Source organism: Gobio gobio (genome assembly GCF_949357685.1).
Source record: "Gobio gobio genome assembly, chromosome: 20".
NCBI classification, from domain to species: Eukaryota; Metazoa; Chordata; class Actinopteri; order Cypriniformes; family Gobionidae; genus Gobio; species Gobio gobio.
In genome coordinates, this window is record NC_137113.1 from 25,431,865 (window position 1) to 25,457,606 (window position 25,742).

General features: G+C 39.7%; 3 protein-coding genes across 7 annotated transcripts in view; 1 reads left to right on the top strand and 2 right to left on the bottom strand.

The window, feature by feature from the left end:
• Positions 1-3,094, bottom strand: part of arsg (arylsulfatase G) — a 13,016-nt gene extending 9,922 nt beyond the window's left edge. The window contains exons 1-5 of one of the 2 annotated variants that reach the window (XM_079845769.1): positions 2,986-3,094; positions 2,796-2,878; positions 847-1,079; positions 569-756; positions 316-363 (exon numbers count right to left, since the gene is read on the bottom strand). In XM_079845769.1, coding sequence (XP_079701895.1) covers positions 316-363; positions 569-756; positions 847-1,064 — 454 coding nt within the window. In that variant the 5' untranslated portion in view covers positions 1,065-1,079; positions 2,796-2,878; positions 2,986-3,094. The remainder of the gene's footprint in view (positions 1-315; positions 364-568; positions 757-846; positions 1,080-2,795; positions 2,879-2,985) is intronic. The other variant, XM_079845768.1, reaches the window with a different exon arrangement.
• slc16a6a (solute carrier family 16 member 6a) lies at positions 2,270-16,052 on the top strand. 4 transcript variants are annotated; one of them, XM_079845772.1, is made up of 7 exons: positions 2,294-2,405; positions 4,999-5,112; positions 10,164-10,414; positions 10,509-10,652; positions 13,051-13,179; positions 13,289-14,080; positions 14,488-16,052. In XM_079845772.1, exons 3-7 carry the CDS (start codon positions 10,177-10,179, stop codon positions 14,712-14,714), a joined length of 1,530 nt encoding a protein of 509 aa, XP_079701898.1. In that variant the 5' UTR covers positions 2,294-2,405; positions 4,999-5,112; positions 10,164-10,176; the 3' UTR covers positions 14,715-16,052. The 4 variants fall into 4 exon arrangements, with proteins under 4 accessions (XP_079701897.1, XP_079701898.1, XP_079701899.1 ...); XM_079845773.1 differs by having other exon boundaries at positions 2,330-2,405; positions 5,010-5,112; XM_079845771.1 differs by lacking the exon at positions 4,999-5,112 and having other exon boundaries at positions 2,270-2,405.
• Positions 16,053-16,101: 49 nt separating this feature from the next.
• amz2 (archaelysin family metallopeptidase 2) lies at positions 16,102-25,505 on the bottom strand. The gene is made up of 7 exons (XM_079845774.1): positions 25,384-25,505; positions 22,571-22,853; positions 22,301-22,474; positions 21,016-21,145; positions 20,692-20,854; positions 16,548-16,724; positions 16,102-16,418 (listed from the first exon to the last, which is right to left on the bottom strand). Exons 2-7 carry the CDS (start codon positions 22,851-22,853, stop codon positions 16,290-16,292), a joined length of 1,056 nt encoding a protein of 351 aa, XP_079701900.1. The 5' UTR covers positions 25,384-25,505; the 3' UTR covers positions 16,102-16,289.
• Positions 25,506-25,742: the final 237 nt, after the last annotated feature.

A 25,742-nucleotide genomic window follows, 5' to 3' on the forward strand; every position in this document is an offset into this window, starting at 1 on the left:
GACCCAGTTATCTAGTCATCACAATTTGGCCCTTGTCAAACTCACTCAAATCCTTACGCTTGCCCATTTTCCTTGCTTCTAACACATCAACTTTGAGGATTTTTTTTTATAATTTATATATCCCACATGCTTACAGGTGCCGTGATGAAGAGATAATCAGTGTTATTCATGTCACCTGTCATTGATCATAATGTTATGCCCGATATATACATTGTTTATAAATACATTTTTATTTAAAAGCAATTCATCTTTAAAAATATAATGCATAATTACAACGGTTTAAAATGGAATGAAAAAAAAAGAACAAAATATTACCTCTATGAACAGGATTGTAGGAACCATTGTGTCCAAGATGCCATTTTCCTGTTTTAAAATCAATATAAGCACTATAAATAATTGGAAAGGAAACATTACGACATATAAGTTCAGCTCAGGAGGCTTGTTAGTTGCCATGGCTACAATGCGCATTTGTTAATCAGAAAATAATCACAACACAGTGTTGAGTTCATTGCGCTCAGGAAGTTAATCATGTTGTTCTCTGCATGATCTCAAGAGATTCTGTACTTACCGATCATGGCTGTATAATAACCTGCGTTGTGCAGGAGCTGAGCTAATGTTGTCTCATTGAGTGGCAGTCCTGCAACTGACCGCACTGCAAAATTATGAGTGACCCCATTGCGCAGCCCGTGTCTGCCGGTCAGGAGGGCAGCGCGTGACGGAGAGCATGTGGAGGCAGGAGAGTGGAAGTCTGTGAATCTGCAAATCACCAGACACAATCATCCATAATTAGACAAAATCAGGCACAAAAGCTGGTAATGCATAGCCAGATTATAATAACAACACTACCTTTTGCCCTTCAGCATTAAAGCGTCCAGCCAGGGTGTTGGTGTGGAGTTATCGGGCCTGTTCACCCAGAGGTCACCCCATCCAATATCATCAGCTAAAATAATGATGAAATTGGGTCGTTCCTTCTCACTAGTTTTGTCCTCCTTTCTAATATGGCTTTTGATATGATGAACCAGTCCAGAGAACAGGAGCAGTGCACATAGTCCAAACTGTGCCATTTTTAAATGCTACGTCTAAAAAAAAAGCAACAAAAAAGATTAAAACAGCAAATTTACTCTGATTGCTACTTCAAAATCTAATTAGACAAGGGGGGGGGGGGGGGGGGGGTATTATAAAACACAGCGTCATTAATGAGTCAGGCCAATCTGAGGTCTTCAGCAGGGGTTCTGTGGCAAGGTTATAATAGTTAACAAAAACGATATATAACTATATTTATAAAAATACAACTGAAATAAAAACTTTAATAATTACAAAAAAAACACAACAAAATTAATAAAACTGAACTAAAATTACAATTCTAAAAATAAAAATGAAGTCAAATAAATAATTGGATATAATAAATAAAATATTAATAAAAACTATAATAGTATCTCGATGATACTAAAATAACAATGGTCTGCAGTGGTACCATGCGATCCCAAAATCAAACAAAAACGTTTTTGTGAAAAAGTGAAATAAATATGCATTAAACAAAAATACAATACTGTTAACTTCAAAGTTAAAATTAAGAAACTAAAGTTCAGGTACATTTTAAATTAAATTAATATGTAATGTAGAGGTATATGACTCTGAATTTAATGTCTTTGCAATGTAAAGAATCATAAAGTATAAAAGTACATTAATATGGTAATATATTAATTATATTTTAGGTGTTTGATAGAATGTGTAACGTACCATGGTCCATCTCTCTATCCACTAAGTGTTTCTCTACCTGGTAAATATCCCTGAATTACATAAATGTACATCCATTAGATTCCATTAATGATATATAGTGGACAAACTAACAGTACACTATAATCACATTCATAAAAGAGTAACATCTATATTAACTAGCTCAAAAATATTATATGTTAACATTTAACATTACTGAATCAACCTAAATACATTCATTTATACCAACCAAATTATTTTTATGGGTTAAATTAGGTAGAAATAGCTTAGAAGTAGCCACTTTTTCACAGCATAACGCCCTATGGAAGTCTCTGAGGACAGTCTTTTCAATGTTGGCTTTGAAAATATCGTATTGGCTTGTTAACAAACTTTACCTAATACTCAAGTCTGTTTAAATCATTCTTGCAGTTCCCACTTCACAATATAGTGGGGTAGAAGAGACAGGCACACAGCATGTTCCTTTGACATTCCAGCTCAAGGGTTGCTGGTGTGGTCTTTCATTCAACACTGACTGTAAACCAATCCTCAAATTACTCAACAGCTGTAACCTCCCACTATAGAGGAGCTCAGTGTTTGAGACAGTGGAAGCACCACATGGACTCTTGGCAGTGGACACACACCACAGCACAGCAGAAGAGCAACAACATTCCCCTCACTGATAGGAACAGGTAAGCAGTCTTTCTTGTTCTGGTTGTTAAATGTTACAGCATATCAATGGTTGAGTGGCTACTTCTACTAAACTCCTATTGACATTGGTCAGTTAGGTGCTCCACACACGAATATATGCATGAAGACAAATGGACACACGTATATATTTTTATAGCGTTCTTTATCATAGAAACGACCACGTGGCAACGAGCCGAGAAAACATGTTAATGAGAGCAGCTGGTGGAAGATGGTTGGGGGGGAAAACTGTTGACATCGTGCAAAGTGATTTAGGAAAAACAAACAAACTGATCAAACATGAACAAATTATTTTTTTAATTACACTTAGCCTAATATATGTTTACTTATTTTTTATTTTGGACAATGTCATGCCACACAGGAGTTACACTTACAGCAGTAACGTTGTCGAGAAAGTGTGAATATGGTTAGGGAATGGAGCTGTCCTAGAGTATTAGCTGTAATAACACTGTAAAGACTGAGAAAAATGTAACAAACTTCAACTTTAAACTGCATATCAATTAGAGAGTTTTAAAAAGCTATATTATGACTTAATATAATATTATGAGACTCATTACTGCTCACCTAATGCCGAGCGATGACTTCATTGAAAGTATTTCAAACGTTGTTCGGCTGCCTAATAAAAGAGCATCAGTTTGTTGACGCTCGGCTCGAGTCCCGCCGCCTCTCTCGTGACGTAACATCCCTCTGGCAACGCCACTCGCGCCTTCCAGCGCTCCTACTGGGGGCTTCTCAAACTAAAGGCAGCATCCTGGAGCTGTGCTCTTCCTAGTCCAGTCATTCGGAGGCTTGTAGGCTAGAACAGGGGTTTTTAATCTTATAGATGCCACGGACCAAATATGTTAATCTCTGTGTGGAACCCTCATCCTAAAATTTAGAGTAGTTCCTGCTGAAGTCTAGTATCATCTCCACCGTTGTGAGCGTGTTGAGCTCAAGGTTGTTATAACTGCACCAGGCAGCCAGCTGTTCAACCTCCAGTCTGTAAGCAGACTCATCACCGTTTTAGATGAGGCCGATGACAGTGGTGTCGTCTGCAAATTTCAGGAGCTTGACAGAGGGGTCTTTAGAAGTGCAGCCATTGGTGTACAGGGAGAAGAGCAGTGGGGAGAGAACACACCCCTGGGGGGAGCCAGTGCTGGTAGTGAGAGTCCTGGATGTGAGTTTCCCCAGTCTAACGAGCTGTTGTCGGTCTGTCAGGAAGCTGGAGATCCACTGACAGATTGAGGATGGCATGGAGAGCTGGGTCAATGAGACCATTTTGGAAGATCAGGCATGATGACATTGAAGGTCGAACTGAAGTCCACAAACAAGATCCTAGCTAGCATAAGTCCCAGGTCTGTCGAGATGTAGGCCTTATTATTATACACATGCATACATAATATATATATATATATATATATCTATATATATATATATATATATATATATATATATATATATATATATATATATATATATATATATATATATATATATATATATATATAAATTCTGTCGTTTTTACAAAAAAAAAAATTGGCAGCTGGGTTACCAGAATAATTTTGTAAAAATTACAGCCACTGTAAAAAAAAAAATCCTGTATAATTTACAGGGATTTACTGTAAGAAACACAGACATTTTAAGTGTATCTGTACAAAAAAATCCTGGTGTTTTTACAAAATGAATTTGGCAGATGCCAGAATAATTTTGTACAAATTAGGCTACTGTCACTGTAAAATTAAAAACCCAATAAAAACTTGCATTTTGAAGAATTTATTAATATTAAAGCAGCACAACATACAAATTTGTAATATGTAGTGTTCATATTATCTTATTGGAATGATAGAGGAAAGATGGAGAGAAAGAGATGGAAGGAAACAAAGATATATATATATATATATATATATATATATATGTATATATATATATATATATATACATATATATACATATACATATATATATATACATATATATATATATATATATACATATATATATATACATATATATATATATATATATATATATATATATATATATATATATATATATATATATATATATATATATATATATATATATATATATATATACACATATATATATATATATATATATATATATATATATATATATATATATATATATATATATATATATATATATATATATATATATATATATATATATATATATATATATATATATATATATATATATACATTGTGTATATATACTGTATATACATGCAAATATTTCTTAAATATATACATGAATGTGTGTGTATTTATATATACATTATAATCATACACTGTACACACACATATATTATGTAAACACAATATTTTATTTCGGATGTGATTAATCGCGATTAATCGATTTGACAGTACTAGTTGTTATTTTTGGTTTATTTATTTAATATTAATCTAATTTTATTTTTATATATAATAATTTTTTTATTTGATTTATTTTAATTTAATCGATTAATAACTATTAATTTATTTATTTAGAACTAATTCATTCCTTTACTTATTTATTTTAATCTTATTATTATTATTATTATTATTATTGTTATTATTATATTATTATTTACAGTTTTTCTCTAGACTTTTCCACGGACCCCCTGACACTCCCTTGTGGCTCCCTGGGGGTCCCTGGATCCCTGTTTGAAAACCCCTGGGCTAAAGGACATGAGTACACACAAAAAAAGTACAGTTTTATTATTAATTATTCTTAGTGTTTTGATTAAATGTTCTATCATATAAAAAATCGATAGTATTTTCTTAAGACGCCTTTGTTTGTGAAAATAAAAGTTTGTGTTACAGCCACTCTGTTTGTGTGCTTGGAATAGCATTTATCACAGAAATAAATTATTCAAATGTGACTGGATATTGGTAGATATTCATAAAACTTTCATATGACAGAATGTCACCATTAGGGTTGAATAAATTAGCAACAAAAGTTATGTTTTTTTAAACCATTTATCAAAATAAATCATCTATTTCTAATTTGAATGTCTGAATTATTCCATAAAATGGTTCTGTGGGGGGAAAGTTGTGATAGTAAACCTATTTCCAGGCTAATAATAGTGTTTGTTTATGAAATTGAGCCAATTTAAAAGGTAATTTACTAGTGATTATCTACATTTCATCAAAAAAGAAAGGCCAGCTACCCTATTAAATATGTTATAGGGATAACACCCAATAGAATCTGTTCCAAGCAAGCATCTCTTCATCAACATTCAGAACTTCAAGACCCCTCTCACATCTTTTGTTATAGCCAAATAATCCATCCATCCATCCATCTTCTTCCGCTTATCTGGGGCCGGGTCGCGGGGGCAGCAGTCTAAGCAGAGATGCCCAGACTTCCCTCTCCCTAGACACTTCCTCTAGCTCTTCCGGGGGGACACCGAGGCGTTCCAAGGCCAGCCGGGAGACATAGTCCCTCCAGCGTGTCCTTGGTCTTCCCCGGGGCCTCCTCCCGGTTGGACATGCCCGAAACACCTTCCCGGGAAGGCGTTCAGGAGGCATCCGGAACAGATGCCCGAGCCACCTCAGCTGACCCCTCTCGATGTGGAGGAGCAGCGGCTCTACTCCGAGTTCCTCCCGAGTGACTGAGCTTCTCACCCTATCTCTAAGGGAGCGCCCAGCCACCCTGCGGAGAAAGCTCATTTCGGCCGCCTGTATCCGGGATCTTGTCCTTTCGGTCATGACCCAAAGCTCATGACCATAGGTGAGAGTAGGAACGTAGATTGACCGGTAAATCGAGAGCTTCGCCTTACGGCTTAGCTCTTTCTTCACCACGACAGACCGGTACATCGACCGCATTACTGCAGAAGCTGCACCGATCCGTCTGTCAATCTCCCGTTCCATCCTCCCCTCACTCGTGAACAAGACCCCTAGATACTTAAACTCCTCCACTTGGGGCAGGAACTCTCCACCAACCTGGAGTGGGCAAGCCACCCTTTTCCGACTGAGGACCATGGCCTCGGATTTGGAGGTGCTGATCCCCATCCCAGCCGCTTCACACTCGGCTGCAAACCGTCCCAATGCATGCTGAAGGTCCTGGTTAGAAGGGGCCAACACGACAACGTCATCCGCAAAGAGCAGAGACGAAACCGTGTGGTCCCCAAACCTGACACCCTCCGGCCCTTGGCTGCGCCTAGAAATTCTGTCCATAAAAATTATGAACAGAACCGGCGACAAAGGGCAGCCCTGCCGGAGTCCAACATGCACCGGGAACAAGTCTGACTTACTGCCGGCAATGCGGACCAAACTCCTGCTTCGGTCATACAGGGACCGGACAGCCCTCAGTAAAGGACTCCGGACCCCATATTCCCCCAGCACCCTCCACAGGACGCCGCGAGGGACACAGTCGAATGCCTTCTCCAAATCCACAAAACAAATGTGGACTGGTTGGGCAAACTCCCATGAACCCTCCAGCACCCTGTAGAGGGTATAGAGCTGGTCCAGTGTTCCGCGACCAGGACGAAAACCACACTGTTCCTCCTGAATCCGAGGTTCCACTATCGGCCGGATTCTCCTCTCCAGTACCCTGGCATAGACTTTCCCGGGGAGGCTGAGAAGTGTGATCCCCCTATAGTTGGAACACACCCTCCGGTCCCCCTTCTTAAAAAGAGGGACCACCACCCCGGTCTGCCATCCCAGAGGCACTGTCCCCGACCGCCACGCGATGCTGCAGAGGCGTGTCAGCCAAGACAGCCCCACAACATCCAGAGACTTGAGGTACTCAGGGCGGATCTCATCCACCCCCGGTGCCTTGCCACCGAGGAGTTTCTTGACCACCTCGGTGACTTCAGCCCGGGTGATGGACGAGTCCTCCTCTGAGCCCCCAGCCTCTGCTTCCTCAATGGAAGACGTGACGGCGGGATTGAGGAGATCCTCGAAGTATTCCTTCCACCGTCCGACAATATCCCCAGTCGAGGTCAACAGCCGCCCATCGCCACTGTAAACAGCGTTGGTAGGGCACTGCTTCCCCCTCCTGAGGCGCCGGACGGTTTGCCAGAATCTCTTCGAGGCCAGCCGATAGTCTTTTTCCATGGCCTCACCGAACTCCTCCCAGGCCCGAGTTTTTGCCTCCACGACCACCCGGGCTGCAGTCCGTTTAGCCTGTCGGTACCTGTCAGCTGCCTCAGGAGTCCCACAAGCCAGCCAGGCCCGATAGGACTCCTTCTTCAGCTTGACGGCATCCCTTACTTCCGGTGTCCACCACCGGGTTCGGGGATTGCCGCCTCGACAGGCACCGGAGACCTTGCGTCCACAGCTCCGAGCAGCCGCTTTGACAATGGAGGTGGAGAACATGGTCCACTCGGACTCAATATCTCCAGCCTCCCTCGGGATCCGGTCGAAGCTCTGCCGGAGGCAGGAGTTGAAGATCTCTCTGACAGGAGACTCGGCCAAACGTTCCCAGCAGACCCTCACAGTACGTTTGGGTCTACCGAGTCTATCCAGCTTCCTCCCCCGCCATCGGATCCAACTCACCACCAGGTGGTGATCAGTTGACAGCTCCGCCCCTCTCTTCACCCGAGTGTCCAAGACATACGGCCGCAGATCAGATGAAACGACCACAAAGTCGATCATTGACCTACGACCTAGGGTGTCCTGGTGCCATGTGCACTGATGGACACCCTTATGCTTGAACATGGTGTTCGTTATGGACAAACTGTAACTAGCACAGAAGTCCAATAACTGAACACCACTCGGGTTCAGATCAGGGGGGCCGTTCCTCCCAATCACGCCCCTCCAGGTTTCACTGTCATTGCCCACGTGGGCGTTGAAGTCCCCCAGTAGAACGACGGAGTCCCCAGTCGGAGCACTCTCCAGCACCCCTCCCAGAGACCCCAAGAAGGTCGGGTACTCTGCACTGCCGTTCGGCCCGTAGGCACACACAACAGTGAGAGACCTATCCCCGAGCCGAAGCCGCAGGGAAACGACCCTCTCGTTCACCGGGGTAAACTCCAACACATGGCAGCAGAGCTGGGGGGCTATAAGCAAACCCACACCAGCCTGCCGCCTCTCACCATGGGCAACTCCAGAGTGGTAAAGAGTCCATCCCCTCTCGAGGAGTGTGGTTCCAGAGCCCAAGCCATGCGTGGAGGTGATTCCGACTATCTCTAGTCGGAACCTCTCAACCTCACGCACAAGCTCAGGCTCTTTCCCCGCCAGCGAGGTGACATTCCATGTCCCAAGAGCCAGTTTCCGTGTCCAGGGATCGGGTCGTCTAGGCCCCCGCCTTCGACTGCTGCCCGATTCGCTTTGCACCGGCCCCTTACGGTCCCTCCCGTGAGTGGTGGGCCCTTGGGAAGGTGTCCCCACGTCGCTCCTTCGGGCTGAGCCCGGCCGGACCCCGTGGGGGAAGGCCCGGCCACCAGGCGCTCGCATACGAGCCCCAACCCCAGGCCTGGCTCCAGGGTGGGGCCCCGGCTGCGCCATACCGGGCGACGTCACGGTCCTCCGTCTTTTTGTCATCATAAAGGGTTTTTGAACTGCTCTTAGTCTGACCCGTCACCTAGGACCTGTTTGCCTTGGGAGACCCTACCAGGGGCATATAGCCCCGGACAACATAGCTCCTAGGGTCATTCGGGTACTCAAACCCCTCCACCACGTTAAGGTGGCAGTCCATGGAGGAGTAGCCAAATAATGTTTCTTCAATTTATGAGGCTTATTATACAAATAAAGTCCAGGAAAACCTTATCAATATTTTGGGAGGTGTGATTATCTACTGCTAAATAGAGGGAAGTGTACACAAATCTGGATAATCCATCTGTCTTGGATTAAAAAAACTTGACAAATCTCTTTGAAGCTAGCTACTAAATATATTTTTTGTTTTGGATAATCGGGGTGAAAAATTCAGGTGCTGTCTAATAAAAACGCTAGAATGAAACGGTCTACGTGCATGGCTGTCACACTGCCCCCACCGTCACGGCACAAAAATACTTAAAAATCATTATATTAACTAGCTTTCTATTAATGCAATACATTGAATGGCAATTGTCAGTGGTCTCCCAGTGGCTTACATTTATTGGCAGTTTAGTTTTTAGAAGCCTTCATCTCGTGATGTTATTTGGCTCTGCAGTGAGCAGCAGGTGTTTTACCTCTGGAGGTCAACATAAATTGTATATGATCTCTTTGTTATTATTAGATGCATTTTTAAACCCTGTTACCTGTGGAACTACAGTGTCAAACTGTGATTTGTGCCATTTTCTACTAATAAAATGAATAAACATGTAATTAAATAGACAAATAAAAAAACAAGTACAATTTAGAGGCAACATGGTTACAAGTAACATGTATGTCTGTCATATAGAATAGTAGCTTATTATTTGTATACTATTATAGTATATATCTATTGAATCAGCTGTTATTTTAAAATTTTCAGGTTTTATTTAAATTTTATTTAAATTATCCTTTTATTTATTTTTCAGTTTGCTGCCAAGGCAACATTCTCTCTCCTTTTTTTTTAGAGATGTTTTTGCAAGAAGGAGGGGAAGTTATTTTTATTAAAGATCACAAGGGCACCATTTTTAATTTCATTGTGACTTTAAGTTTAGTTATCTAATAATTATATTTTATTTTATTTCAGCTTTAAGTAAACATTAACAACACTGGTCTCTAGCATACATGGTTACATTGTGGAGATGTCTCCTTATGAATGATAATAGATGTGTTCAAATACATTTTACTGAGTGGCTGAATATATAAACCTAATATAGCTTACATTTGTCTTTGTCATGTTTACAGGTAGCAGGTCAAAATGGCACAGTGGATTTTCCGACTGAAAAGTTGCCTCGGCTCTAAAGTGTACTCAGAGGTCCCAGATGGTGGTTGGGGTTGGATTGTGGCTGTGGCTTTTTTCCTGGTGGAGATGTTCACTTATGGGGTCATCAAAACGTTTGGGATTTTCCTCAAGGACCTAATGAGTGATTTTGGGGAGAGCAACAGTCGAGTATCATGGATCATTTCAATATGTGTCTTTGTTATGACTTTCACAGGTAAAAACTCTTTTACTTTCAATTTTAGAACTCCGCTTAGCTGCATGTTGTGTTCATTTCTGTGACTTTGGCATCCATGTCTATGCTCCTTCAGCTCCTTTATCATCAGTGCTGAGTAATCGATTCGGCTTCCAGCCAGTTGTGATGTTTGGAGGATTTCTCATATCTCTGGGCACAATCTCAACTGCATTCACCAGCTCCATCAATCAGATGTACCTCAGTATTGGGATTGTGACTGGTAGGTAAAGCCTTGTACTATACACTATTATTAAAAAAATATATAATAATTAATAGGCTTACTTTTATTCACCAAGGAAGCATTATATTGATCAAAAAGTGAGAGTGAAAAGTACTGCATACTTTATAATGTTGCAGAAGATTTCTATTTCAAATAAATGGTGTTCTTTTGAACTCATTAAAGAACCCTGGAGAAAATGTATCAGTTTATACAAAAATATTAAGCAGCACAGCCCGTTTTCAACATTCAAAATAAGAAAAATATTTTATGAGCACCTAATCAGCATATTAGAATAATTTCTGAAGAATCATGTGACCCTGAAGACTGGTGTAATGGCTGCTGAAAATTCAGCTTTGCCATCATCGGAATTAATTATATATTGAAAATGTATTCAAATAGAAAATAGTTATTTTAAATTGTATTAATACTTAACAATATCCAGTGTTGGGGAACATTACTTTTACAAGTAAAGCGTTACAATATTGTGTAACTCCATAAAAAGGTAACTAATTGCATTACTTTACTTTTTATGTAAAGTAATGTGTTGTTACTTTGTTACTGTTATTGAAAATAACAGAGGGCCAAACACAGATCCTTGCAGCACTCCATAATTTACTGCCGTTATCTAAGATTTTTCCATTTTTAATAGACAAAAATGGTAATGTCTGATAGGTATCTAAACCACCTTAATTTTGTAGTTGATCTAAGAGTATGTTATGATCCATAGTGTTGAACGCAGCACTAAGTAAAACTAGTATTGAGATACAGCCTTGGTCAGAAGCTAGAAGTAAGTCATTTGTCATTTTAACAAGCACAGTTTCTGATGGGACCTGAAACCGGACTGAAATTTTTCATAGATATCATTTTTTTTGCAGGAAGGAGCTCAATTGAGCGAACACAAGTTTTTCTAGTATTTAGACATAAATGGAACATTTGAAATGGGTCTGTAATTTGCCCATTCATTTGGATCTAGTTGTGGTTTCTTATTGAAAGGCTTAATAACTGCCAGCTTGGACGGTCTTGGGACATGATTATTAAAGATGAGTTAATAATATTGAGAAGAGGCTTTTCTGCTACATGTTACAACTCTTTCAGTAGTTTAGTGTGTATTGGATCTAATAAACATGTTGTTTGTTTAGGTGATGTCTGTTTCTTTGCTAATCTAGCCACTGTACTAAACAAAAACCTTGGATTTTCTATAAGTTTGTGGAAATGCTCGGCCCTGGCTTCTTTTAAAGCCTTTTTAAAACGTATATTTGATATCTTTCCATGGGATTCTAAAGACCTCTAAATGATTTTGTTTCCATTCGCGCTATATATTACGAGTTTCTCTCTTGATAGCATGAGTAATATTGTTGGTGCTGTACTTTTCTCGCTAACCTTTTTTTAACACGTTCTAATGTACTAGAATAAATGCCCATAACGCTAGTCATTCCTCAAGTTCATTTGTGTATTTGGGTACACTGTGCAGCTGACACAGATTAGGCGAGTTATTTGTGAATCTATGTGGTTGGGATAATTGTTCTACCTGCTCGATAATGTGGCATGATATGGCAAATTTCAGCAGTACACAGTATGCATGTTACAAGGTGGTGATCAGTGAAAACTAAAAGTGCTAATGAATAAGCCTCAGGCTGCAGGAAATGCTAATTTAGCGCTGCATGCTGCCATTCTGGAATAGAATGCAGGAGAAGAAAGTTCAACACTCTTACTTTAACTATAAAAACACAAAAATGTGATGTTTATTACATAATAAGTCCTTATTATATGGTTGAAATGGTTTAATTTGATTATTGAAGGTCAGCAGCAAAGACATTGGTTAATAAAGTGAGATTAATTGAGATTTGTGTGATAATTTGACAGGCTTGTTTTTTAGTTTGCATTTTACTGTTTTTATTCATTTTGAGGAATACTGAATCTCTTTTTGTGCAAGTGAGATGTATAAATGCATGATCTCACATTAAGTCTAGAACAATAGTAACCATCATGTTCACACAGCGCACACAACCTCTTCACTTACTCTTGATTTCTCTCAACATGGGGTCAGTAGAGGTATCTCGTCATTAAATGGGAAAACAAAGTAACTTGCGTTACTTATTTGAAAAGTAACTCAGACATTTTGTTGTAAATTTAAAAGTAATGTGTTACTTTACTAGTTACTTGGAAAAAGTAATCTGCTTATGTAACTTACTTTACTAATGTGTTGCCCCTAACACTGTCCATATCTCTTGATGTTTCTGCTTGAGAAGTGCAACTAAACTGCTCCAGAATTGTCTGTAAATAAAGACATTTTACAATAAAAACTAATATTGTATATGTTTGATTGAAAAGATTGATTTACCAGCTATAAGCAAAACAAAGCAACTAATGATTTTCAGATGTTCTTTCCTCTCTGTAGGACTGGGTTACTGTTTGACATTCCTGCCAACCGTCACAATCTTGTCCCAGTACTTCAGCAGGCGTCGTTCTGTGGTCACAGCCATGGCCTCCACTGGAGAGTCATTTGCTATATTTGCTTTTGCTCCAGGTGAGGGCAGGCGTGCTCAACTGCAATATAATATCATCAAATATTATGTGCCATTAGGTCGAAACAAGAGTTTTGAAGAGTCGCACATATTGTTTCATTGTTTCTGCAGCGTTCACAGCTCTTAAGAACTACATTGGCTGGAGGTACACAATGGTGGTGATTGGAACGTTGCAGGGCATCACTATTGTCTGTGGGGCTCTGCTCTGTCCCATAGTCATCAAACCAAAGACTTCTCCGACAGAAACTGAGCAGAAGATCACATACTCTCTCCCCGAAGAACAAATGCAAGGTTCTGTGAGCTCTGGAGATTCAGGCGTACAGTCAGTTGACGAGCTGGAACGGAGCCTCAAATCTGGGAATGAACAGGGAGAAGTGGGACCACTTCAGATCCTCCCAAAACAACAGGACACTAAGAGTAAAAATAAGCTCTTGGATCTGACTGTCCTAAAAGAATGTAGTTTTTTGTGTTATTCAGCCTTTGGTCTCTTTGCCACATTGGGCTTTTTTGCCCCACAGCTGTATGTGGTGGAGCTCAGCGCCAGTATGGGTACCGAGAGAGACAAAGCTGCCTATATGCTGTCAACAATGGCCATCGCTGAGATCTTTGGTCGTCTCGCTATCGGATGGGTCATGAACTGGGGGCACATCAGGAAGATCTTTGTACTTCTCGTATGCGTATCACTGATGTCCCTAGTCCTGCTGTTGTTCACTGTGGTAAATGCCTTCTGGGGACTAACAGTGTGCTGTGTGCTTTATGGCTTCTTACTCGGGAATATTGCATCCACGCACATCCCAATGTTGGCCGAGGATGATGTCATAGGGATCCAGAGGATGCCCTTAGCTGTAGGCGTCTACGTCTGTATTCAGAGCTTTGCAGGACTGGCTGGTCCACCATTAGGAGGTAAGAACAACTGAATTTCTTATTAGCAATAGTGAAAACAGTGTAGTTTTTTTTTTTTCAACTTTATAAAACGCAAAACTAAACAAGCAATTTACTAGGGGTGTAAATCGGATGGTTCATCAAGATTCGATACGATTTCGATTCTCATAGCCAGCAATACGATATTTTCCGATACCTCAAAAAGTTCTGCGATACGATTCGATTCAGGAGTATTTCAATCAATATTTTGATGTTATGATATTATGTGACTATTTTACACAACCAGTTACTTTTACTTTAGCCTACACTACATGTATCGATTTTTAGCACATTGCATCGTATCGTTAGACATTAGATTGATGTATCGATCTATATCGATGTATTGTTACACCCCTACAATTTACTGCATTTCCTCCCAAATATTCTAGGTGTCCTTGTGGATATTACACAAAAGTACAGTGCTGCATTCTACTCCTGTGCTGCGGGAATGGGACTAGGTGCCATCTTCCTTGGTCTTGTACGTCCAGCTAAGACAGGTCATCTGTGCACAAAGAGGGATTGTGGACGGAATAAACCCACAGTGGAACAAGTGTCCAAAGACAAAGACAGGCCGGAGGAATTCCTAGAATTTGATAACCAAGATATTAAGTCTTAAAAACCTAGTAAAACTTTTACAGCTGAATGTATTTGCAGTATAACTACATTATGATTCATAATAATTGCTTAAGGGGTTAGTTCACCCAAAAATGAAAATTATATCATGATTGACGAACAAGAACCAGAGATTTGTTCTTTCGTGTCAAGCCAGTACGATTGAGCTAGTTTATCATATTTTATTAAATTTACGCATATGCGCTGATCAGTGTTTGTATGGGAATAAAAGCCTAAATCAAATCTGTTAATCATATAACGTGTGTTTCTAAAACTTGGATTAAACAGTTCGGTTCATATGGCTTTCCTTTATCTCTCTATGAACCAGTGTCAAAGTTTGTGGTGGAATGGACGTTCAAAGGAGGGCTGTCTCGGTATATCTCGGGTTTCAATTTAAAAAAAAAACTCATTTGTGATTCGAAGATGAACGAAAGTCTTATGAGTTTGGAACCACATGAGGGTGTGTAAATAATGACAGAATTGTCATTTCTGGGTGAACTGTCCCTTTAAGATGTGCAATATTACATTATGTTAGCAGTAGCTGTCATGAAAAACTATTATTAGACTTGAAAGTAAAACTGGGACTTTTGTTGATTGGAGTCCTAGATACAAAAGAAACGAACATAATCTGTAACAGGAAACCACATTTTCGTGGTTTTAGCAATTATAGGCAGTGAATCTATGAGTGAATACTAGGCACTCATGGGTAAAGCAATGACCAAAGATAATGTTGAATTCAGTTACTTTCTAAATGTTGTAGAAAAGGTATTTGATGCTTTATTTTAAAAAGGAACCTATTTATATTGTTTATTTTCCCTAAGAAAGTGTTGGATTGCTCTTCAGATCTCCACATTTAGCTTATTTCAGGTCATTTTTTTGCCAGTATACTACAGGACCAGGTTCTCTAAATGCTAAACCCAGATGAACAACTTTATTGATGCTAATGGTGTCTGTTTAGGATGTTGTTTGGTCACCCATTAGTTTTCAACTGTAGATAACATGTACATCTCTATTAAATAGAGATTACTGTGAATTCAATGCTTTACAGAGCTCAGGTTGATGGATGCAACTGTGAAATGGAGATGAAGGATGTCCAATGTAATGCAAAGTCAAATTCAAATGTGAAAGTGTCTTATATGACTGCTTCATCACTTACCTCTTTAGATAAAACTGTATTTGTTGTTATTAAACAACTGTCACATGACTTGAATTTTATAAATGGAAAGGGATTATTTGCTGTGTGTTCAGTGGAATGTGAATATGCAATGATCTATTCTCTTTCTGCACAATAGACGATCTTTAAATCAGAAAAAATAAAAACACTTTTTTAGACTGCTGTGTGAAAATTGTTTTCTGATTTGATTTATCTTAAAAAGCAAAAACAAAGGAAAGAGAGTAATTCATTTTTTTATTTTGTTTGATCCATACATACAAACCAAAAGCACTACTTTACATATACATTTACCTGTATTTCCTCAGCAGACGCTTTCTCGCCAAAGCTCTTTTCAAGAATGATGGCATGTTTCAACTTGCCTTGACATTGCTTGTCGGCAGGTAGCAAAAGATAATACTTGCTTGTTCATGATGTTTCACTTTCCAATATTCGTAAGCACTTATACAACCAGTCTTTATACTCTTGGAAAGCTTGTGTGGGTTTTGAATGCTGTCCATTGCTGTCAGCTCCATCTTCAATCCAGTGCAGTATGGCCTGTAGAGTACATACCGGTATTATCTATATTAATAGTTACTGTATATTGATGTTACTGTACATTGATTACATCAGTGGGCCAGTACACTAGAAAGCAAATTAGTCAGTTGCGGCAGGATCTGGGCTTACCTTGTATCTGTCAGCTATTTCGAATCCAATGGCACACTGTAGTTTACGCAAACAGATGGGGCAGAGGAAAAGTGTCCGACGGTCAGATTCCTCTAAGTGATTGGAGCCCTGCATGACACAGTTTAGCCATTGGCAGTGCTCTATCCCAAATATATGTCCAATCTCATGAGTCAGGGTCTAAAAGAGATGCACAAATAACAGTTCTGATTGAAAGAGCTCAAATATAAAGTTTAGTGCAATTACAGACAGCCCCACATGTTTTCAACCACACAATGACCTAGATCAGTGTTTATCAACCAGTGGGTTGCGACCCAAAACTGCTCTTTACCAGTTTTGAGTGGGTAGCGAAGTGTGTAGTCAAAAAAACTAAAAAAATGTGAAATGTTTTTCTGATGCGAGACTTATTTTGAAAAATGTGCATGAAAGCTGTTGACTACTGTCAGATGCAGTTTATGCACACAAATGTGGAGGCACGTGCTGCACATTACTATATATAAAAAGATAACGAAATTACGAGCATGCAACGTTGTAGTTACAGGTACTACATTGTAAGTAACAGTAAGTTGTTAAAGATCAAAGATGTTTTTAAATGACCAAAAAAGTACCAATAAATGACATAACTGGTATGTTGTGTGTTAGCTGGGAAGGATTTGCATGCAGGTATAATATACAATCTATTCATTAGGATCAATGTCCATGTTTCATTAACAGCTCATGTTAATATTTGTAACAATAGGTCCACTGGTGGCAAGTTGAAGTGAACCCAAGTACAGTTTATTTACAAAAGTGATAAAAACAGAATCCAATAATGACTTGAACAGACTTGAAACCAGATTTGACTTGAAACATGAACAGACTTGAACCCGGAACAGACTTGACTAAGACCATGACAAACACATCAACAGCGGGTTACAGGGAACAATACTCAACAAGTTGTGACACATGGCAAACATGAGGGTTTAAATACACAAAGACTAATGACTAAACAAGACACACCTGTGAACAATCTAGATAATGAACCAATGACAACATGACACAAGTAGTGATGTGTCGTTCATGAACGATTCGTTCATTTTGAACAAATCTTTAATATGACTCGAGAACAACGGGTTGGTCTCAGAGAGCGATTCGTTCATTTTGTGTTGACTACGCATGCGCAACATCCCATATGTTCTGTACAGGAAACAGAATTGATTAGTTCACCTCTCGAGTCTTCGGGTTTGAGTCATTCGTTCATCAAGCCTCAGCCCCATAGGCAAGGCTATGCAGTCACCGTAAACAGAAAAGATTAGTTCATCTCTCGAGTCTTCTCGTTCAAATCGTTCGTTTAAGTCCCCATAGGCTGAATGCAGAAAAGTTAATCTCTCGAGTCTCGTTCTTTTGTCACGTGATGTGACAGCCGTGTTGGATACAGAAATTAGTTCATTCCTTTACAGTCTATGGTTAATTCACAATTCCTTACAAACAAGTGAGTAGTTTTTTTATGTTTGTTTAGTTCAGTTTTTTTTAGCTAGTTTAATTGATTTTCCTATGAAGCCTGGACACATTGGGTTGTTCAGAACGGATAGGCATGACAAATGATTATTGCACATGGACTGCATTTATATAGCGCTTTTAACAGACCAATGGCCATCCAAAGCGCTTTACACATTGCCTCACATTCACACACCGACGGTGGTGTCAGCCATGCAAGGCGCCATCCAGCTCGTCGGGAGCAGCTGGGGTTAGGTGTCTTGCTCATGGACACCTCGACACTTGGTCAGGTGGAACCGGGGATCGAACCACCAACCTTCCGGTTTGTAGACAACCTACATGAACCACTGAACCACTGCCGCCACCACATATCCACTGCCGCCGCACATATCTTCTGATGATTTTATAATAATAAATATATTATGACATGCAGTCAATAATACGGCTGTAATGTTGTATGTTGCGAGACACTGAACAGGGATGCGGTCACGTGAATAAAGAACGAACAACTTGAACGAGAAGACTCGAGAGATGAACTAATCATTTGTGTTTCTGCATTCAGCCTATGGGGACTTGAACGAACGACTCGAGACTGGTGAACTAATCAATTCTGTTTCCGGACGCATGTATTGTATATGAGGCTGTCACGGCCCAGATCAGACATGATGACGGAACAGCTCATACCCAAAGACACAAGAGGGTGAACTAAACTTTCCACGGAACAGACGTGATTAAATGTGAAGTGACAAAAGAAAGACCGATTTGGATCGGGAGGTGAGGTGAACTAACAAACTGCATACATAGACTGAAGCAAGCTAAGCAATTCATTAATAATTTCTTTCTCAAAGTTGGCCATGGCTGCATTAGCTTATAGTTTCTTTTTTATTCCAAAAGTACTAAATGTGTTGAAAAATGTAGCATGTAACATTTTAATTCGATTCTGCTGAAATGAACGAAATTACTTGAAAAAAGATTCGTTCATTTTGCTGAACGAGATTCAAAGATCCGAGTCAGTAAAATGATCCGAACTTCCCACTACTAGACACAAGAGACTAGGGAAGCACATGACATGATCACATGAGGGCACAAGAGAATCACATGACATGATCACATGACAAACAGGAAGCATGAACATGAAAGAAAACCCAAACACACAGATCCCCCCCTCTATGGGCTGCTCCCGACGCCCAACAAAAAACGACACCTAACAAACAAAAGTCCAGGAGGGTGGTCTTAGGGGAGGGATGGTGGGCCAGGCCCGTGCAGGGGAACAGGATATGGACCCAGGCAGGGCATAGATGGGCTTGGGAGCATGTGCGGACCTGGGCCATGGAGCGTGGGCAGACCTGGACCGTGGAGCGTGGGTGGACCTGGACCGTTGAGCGTGGGCGGACCTGGACCATGGAGCGTGAGCGGACCTGGACCGTTGAGCGTGGGCGGACCTGGACCATGGAGCGTGAGCGGACCTGGACCGTGGAGCGTGGGCGGACCTGGACCATGGAGCGTGAGCGGACCTGGACCGTGGAGCTTGGGCGGACCTGGACCGTGGAGCGTGGGCGGACCTGGACCGTGGAGCGTGAGTGGACCTGGGCCGTGGAGCGTGGGCGGACCTGGGCTGTTGAGCGTGGGCGGACCTGGACCGTGGAGCGTGGGTGGACCTGGACCGTTGAGCGTGGGCGGACCTGGACCATGGAGCGTGAGCGGACCTGGACCGTTGAGCGTGGGCGGACCTGGACCATGGAGCGTGAGCGGACCTGGACCGTGGAGCGTGGGCGGACCTGGACCATGGAGCGTGAGCGGACCTGGACCGTGGAGCGTGGGCGGACCTGGACCGTGGAGCGTGAGCGGACCTGGACCGTGGAGCGTGGGCGGACCTGGACCGTGGAGCGTGAGCGGACCTGGGACGTTGAGCGTGGGCGGACCTGGACCATGGAGCGTGAGCGGACCTGGGCCGTGGAGCTTGGGCGGACCTGGACCGTGGAGCGTGGGCGGACCTGGACCGTGGAGCTTGGGCGGACCGTGGAGCGTGGGCGGACCTGGACCGTGGAGCATGGGCGGACCTGGACCGTGGAGCGTGAGTGGACCTGGGCCGTGGAGCGTGGCCGGATCTGGGCTGTTGAGCGTGGGCGGACCTGGGCCGTTGAGCGTGGGTGGTTCAAAGAGCCATGGCGGCTCAGGCAGTTCAAGGAGCCATGGCGGTACAGGCAGTTCGGGGAACCACAGAGGCGCAGCCTGATCAAGGTACCCAATATCTTAATTTGTGTTCCGAAGATGAACAAAGGTCTTACGGGTGTCGAACGACATGAAGGTGAGTAATTAATGACAGAAATTTAATTTTTGGGTGTACTAACCCTTTAATAGACTTACCGTTTACTGATCATTCATCAGTGTTTGTGATATTTTTCAATTGATGTGTTAAGTAATGTGAAATTGTGTCTGTGTCAACCCTTTTTAGAAATAAATTAGCTTGGTTAAAATTCTGAAAAATTTGGGTCACAGCCAAACCAGTTGAACCACTGACCTAGATAGTGTCCCCATCTATAAAAACCATATACAAAATATCTGTTCACTGCTTTTGTGTTTAAATATATGAATGGGTATATTACGAAGCATAAAAAACATTTATTGACTTTTTTCTGTGTAAGGGTTGGGGAGTTGGGAAGCACTTCACCTTGCAGGAGCGGAGGAGGAGAACGCTGGTGATTTGAGGAGTGTAGTAATTCTCAAACACAGAATAGTCTCCTTGCTTCAGCTCTATTTTCTTCTTCAGCCGTCCTGCATAACTTCTCTCGTAAAAATGATCATCGTATCGGGCGAAGCTGAAGACTCCCATTCCTACAGTAACAAAAACATTCAAACTTAATAGAAGTGCTAAAATGACAAAAGGTAAATTAAATCAAAAAGCACACTGGGCTACAATGACAACTTTGCTTTCAAGTTACAACAACATTTGAAGCGCAAGTTAATAAGAACGTTGCAACTGAATCAAAACTCCCCTTCAGTTAGAGAAGCCTGGCCAAAGACAAAATTCCATGACTCTTTGGGGTACATGTCGATCATGGTGATCCCCACAATGCAAAAAGCATCTCTGGGCTTCCTTTTTTTTAAGAAGTTCAACAGCTCTCCTGTAAATAAAAGAATGCATTAAGGTTACATGCAAGTCACTACCCATTGAAACCCATTTGCAATTATCGTAATGTATAGTTCAGTCACAACAGATTTTATCCAGTAAGAATTGACTGGATGGTGAAAATGAGGTGTTACATACCAGAATGAAGCCCAGACCAAATTTAAGCGTGCTTAAAACCTACATAACTATTTGGCTATTGGTTAACAGTGATTTCAGCTGAAGTTTTTATGTTTTTGTTTTTTTAAATCAAAGGTTATGAATGTAATTTTTGAATATATGTTATACGTATATATACACTAGTGTTCAAACATTTAGGGTCTGTAAGATTTTTAAATGTGTTTGAAAGAAGTCTCATGCTCAAAAATTTGGCATTTATTTGATTAAAAACACAGTAAAGGAGCAATATTGTGAAATATTATTATGATTTAAAATGACTGAATTTTCAGCAGCCATTACTCGATCTCAAGAAATCACTCTAATATGCTCTAACATTTCTTAGTTCTAGTTGTCCTGCTTAATATTTTTTGTTAAAACCATGATACATTTTTTTCAGGATTCTTTGATGAATAGAAAGTAACATTATAAATGTATTTCCTGTCAGTTTTGATCCATTTAATGCATCCTTGCTGAATAAAAGTATTCATTTATTTTTTTTAAAAAGGTAATACTGTATGAATAAAGCCTTATAAAGGTATTCATAATGTACATTACTGTATAATGCATTACATATTTTCATAAATAATTGTAACTAAAGTTAAAATGCATTATAATATTCACAGATTCATTGTTACATCTGAAATTGGTTGTTTGTCAGGTTTTAATGTATTATAATGTATTATAACTGGGGTTGCAATTATTCATGAGATCATACAATGCATTATTAGGTGCATTACAAGGCATAAATAATGCATTAAAGTACTTTTATAATGCAGTATACATAAAGGCTTTAAGTAGTGTATATATAAAATATATTAAAAAATATATATAATTGTTTTTAATGACATAAAGAAAGTAAATACATTTGAAAAAAAAAATGCATTAGTAAAGTAAATAAATTCAATGTAAATTGAATGTTGACTAACTTTTTACAAATGTGGCTAAAAGACTCAATGACTATATTCTGGTTGTGTTCTGTTGCAGCAGTACTAACCAGCATGAAGCTGAAGGTTATGTGTGTTGCTGTTGACCCGAAATGAACAGGCTGTTGAAGCAACAGTTACTGGTGGTAAAAGCTTGACCACTAGTCCGTAAAAGAACGCCTGACAGTAGTCCTTCATCCATTCAACATACTGCTCTGCCACAACCGCTCCTTCCCCAAAAGAGCCTGCGCATTCATCAACATGATAAAATTACATATATTAGCATGATGATAAATGACACATTTAAGCTGTTTTACATAAAGTACATTAAGTACACTAACCAATAGTTTGAATATAGATGGTTTTATGTCCATGGTTTGGAGAACGGCGGTATGGGTTGATGTAAAACCTCTGAAAGTCTTGAGGATCTTCTGGATGTGCAGGAATCCAGTCCGAGTCTGAGTGAATGATGATGGGACTGAAAAGTGAATTGCCAGGCAGGAGTCCATCTTCTAGAAGCGTCTTCTCTGCTCTGCTGAATTTTTGAAATGTTTTTATTAAATCTTTCCGTGTGGACAGGAGGGCCGTATGCAGTCTCTCAACAGGATGTTCAATAACCTGCATCTGTCAATAGAAATACACACAGTTACACTACTGACATCCACGTGCAAGGTAAAATAAAAATCAAGAATTAATAAAACTTGTTAAAAGACCCCTAAAAGATTATGAATGTAATTTATATATGTACATTGGGGGGCAGTTGTAGCCTAATGGTTAGAGTCGGACTACAGTCGTAACCTGAAGGTCGCAGGTTTGAGTCTCAGTACCGGCAGGAAATATAGGTGGGGAGAGTGAATGAACAACGCTCTCCTCCACCTTCATTACCCACAACTGAGGAGTTCTTGAGCAAGGCACTAACCCCCAATCACTCACCAGGCGCTGCAGCAAAATAAAATAAAAATGTCTGCCCACTGCTCCGGTTGTTTGTTCACGGTGTGTCACTTCCGAGTATGGGACACCATACTTGGCTACACGTCACGTTTAACTTACATCATTTGTATATAAATATACACTAAAGTTCAAAGGTAAGATTTTTAAATGTTTTTAAAGAAGTCACGAAGATAATTTATTTGATCAAAAATACAGCAATATTGTGAAAAATTTGTTTAAAATTTTTGATTTTCAGCAGTCATTACTCTAGGATTTAGTGTTACGTGATCCCTAAGAAATCATTGTAATATGCTGATTTAATTTGGTGCTCAAGAAACATTTCTTATTATTATCAGTTGTGCTGCTTATAAAAATCGTGATCATTTTTTTTTCAGGAGTCTTTGATGAATACAAAGTTTTGTAATATTATATCCCCCAGTTTCACAGACAAGGTTTATGTCTAGTCCCAGACTAATATGCAAGTTTGAGCTGTTTTAACTGAAAGTAACTTGCCCTGACATATCTTAAAATATGTCACTGTTGTGCATTTTGAGACCAAACAATAACAGTCATTTTTTTTCTAGGCCTAATCCTGGTTTAATCTAAACTCTGTCTGTGAAACCAGGCCTACATGTTTTCACTGTCACTTCTGATCAATTTAATGCATTCTGTACTTGCTGAATGAAATTATTTTATTAATTTATTTTTAAAATAATTTAAATGGTAGTTTATGTAAAAAAAGAATACTTTTTGGTTGTTGTTGAAAATAAGACAAATAAAGGCATTAAGAAAGTACATAAATTAAATGTAAATGATTAGAAATTAATTTCTTTACTATTTTTTTTCACAAATAGTACATAAAATATCAAATCTAAATGCATGTTCTGGTGTTTATACAGTTACTGTACTGTCATTTACTGTATTGTGTCCAACGTCTGTCACCATAGTTGCCATGTCCGCGTATAACACGCGACTTTGGGCTTCTTTTTTTGGCAAGTCGCGTTAAAAAATCACGAGTCGCGGGTTGCGGTTTTTTGGGCTTATTTTAAAAAATATGGTTGCTTGTTAGGAAAATATAATAAGCAACTTCGTTTCTTTACATTTATGGTCGCTGTTTTGTCCAATACATTGACTGACACTGTCTTCTCACAGCAAATAGCCATTCAGTGCAACGATACAAGTGCTGTAGTAATCCGTCCTTTTATATCCCGCCTCCTTCTCCCCCTCATTGAAGAAAAATCGCGTTCAACGTGCAGGCATGTGACGTTATAAATGCACGTAATGATAGTCAGTAGACATAAATAGACGTATACATTTTTACAAACAATAGCACAAGCAGAGATGGAGAGGAAAGCGGGAGGAGAGGCACCTCATTTAATTAAAAAAATATTTTTGTGTATGTAATGTATTTAAAATTACAGGCTATTATAAAAAAACAAGTCTATTAATAATAACAGTGTATGGTTCGAATTTATTTTATTTTAAATATGTGGCTATATTGCAGCGCTCTAGTGCTTGTGTCCCAATGTGCACACTTTCCATCCTAAATAGTGTGACATTAGTAATTTTCAGTAGGCCTACTATTTAGGGCAGATAGTGTGCACAATGAGATGCAGGGCTTGTCTTTTTCACGGTTTGCAGTGTGTGTGTTCACTACTTACTGCCCCTAATATGTGTGCACTAACTCCGACTATGGGTTACCATAATTGGCCTCCATGTCACTTCACTCTCCAAACCTCTTCTGTTCACAGCTGATCGGAGGATATTGTGTGTCCTTTATTGGAATTTGATGATTTTTATAAAATCACATCTGTTTTTGCTTTTCAAACTCTGAGAGGTTTCAGTTTAATATGTTGCAGGCTCATTTATTGATAAAAAAATTATTTATTATAAATAATATTGATGATAATAAATAATATAATAATATTGGGCTTGTTTTTGAAGCTGCGGTTGCTTATTTGTCTCGCGAGAGTTGGCAACACTGTCTGTCACTCTTTCACTGTATACTACACTGTATGTATCATATTGCGATAATGGCACGCTATTAATTAATGAAGTTAAATTGTTTTTACCACGGCGTGTCAAAGGAATGATCATCGACTGAATGACAACGTATAGTTGCATTCGTTGTGATTACATACAATAAATTGATTAGCGATAACAGATAAAAAGCTCATGTCAACACATAGCCTACCGGTATTAATAAAGCTAAAGCTAACGTTACCTTTAAAATGTGTTCCAGAATGAACGTCGAAGACTGGATGTCTCGGGGAAAACTGGAAAATAGCAATAGAAACAGAAACCTTAAACGGCAAACCTAGTGGGCTGCAGCCTACGCAGCATTTTAGGCAAGTGTGGTTGGTTAGATCTAAACAAAACTTGCTTTTTATATTGGCTGCCATTGTGTTTTTCAAACGCAAAGTCCCAGTCTCTGTAATAATACTTTTTTTTTTTTTTTTTTACAATAAATTGTTTAATGTATTTTAATTTCAAACATTTAAAGAATATTCTATTTTATCCAGTGAAAAATGATAATATTATCTGACCTGGGTGAGTAATTAATCCTATTTATAATTAGTGATA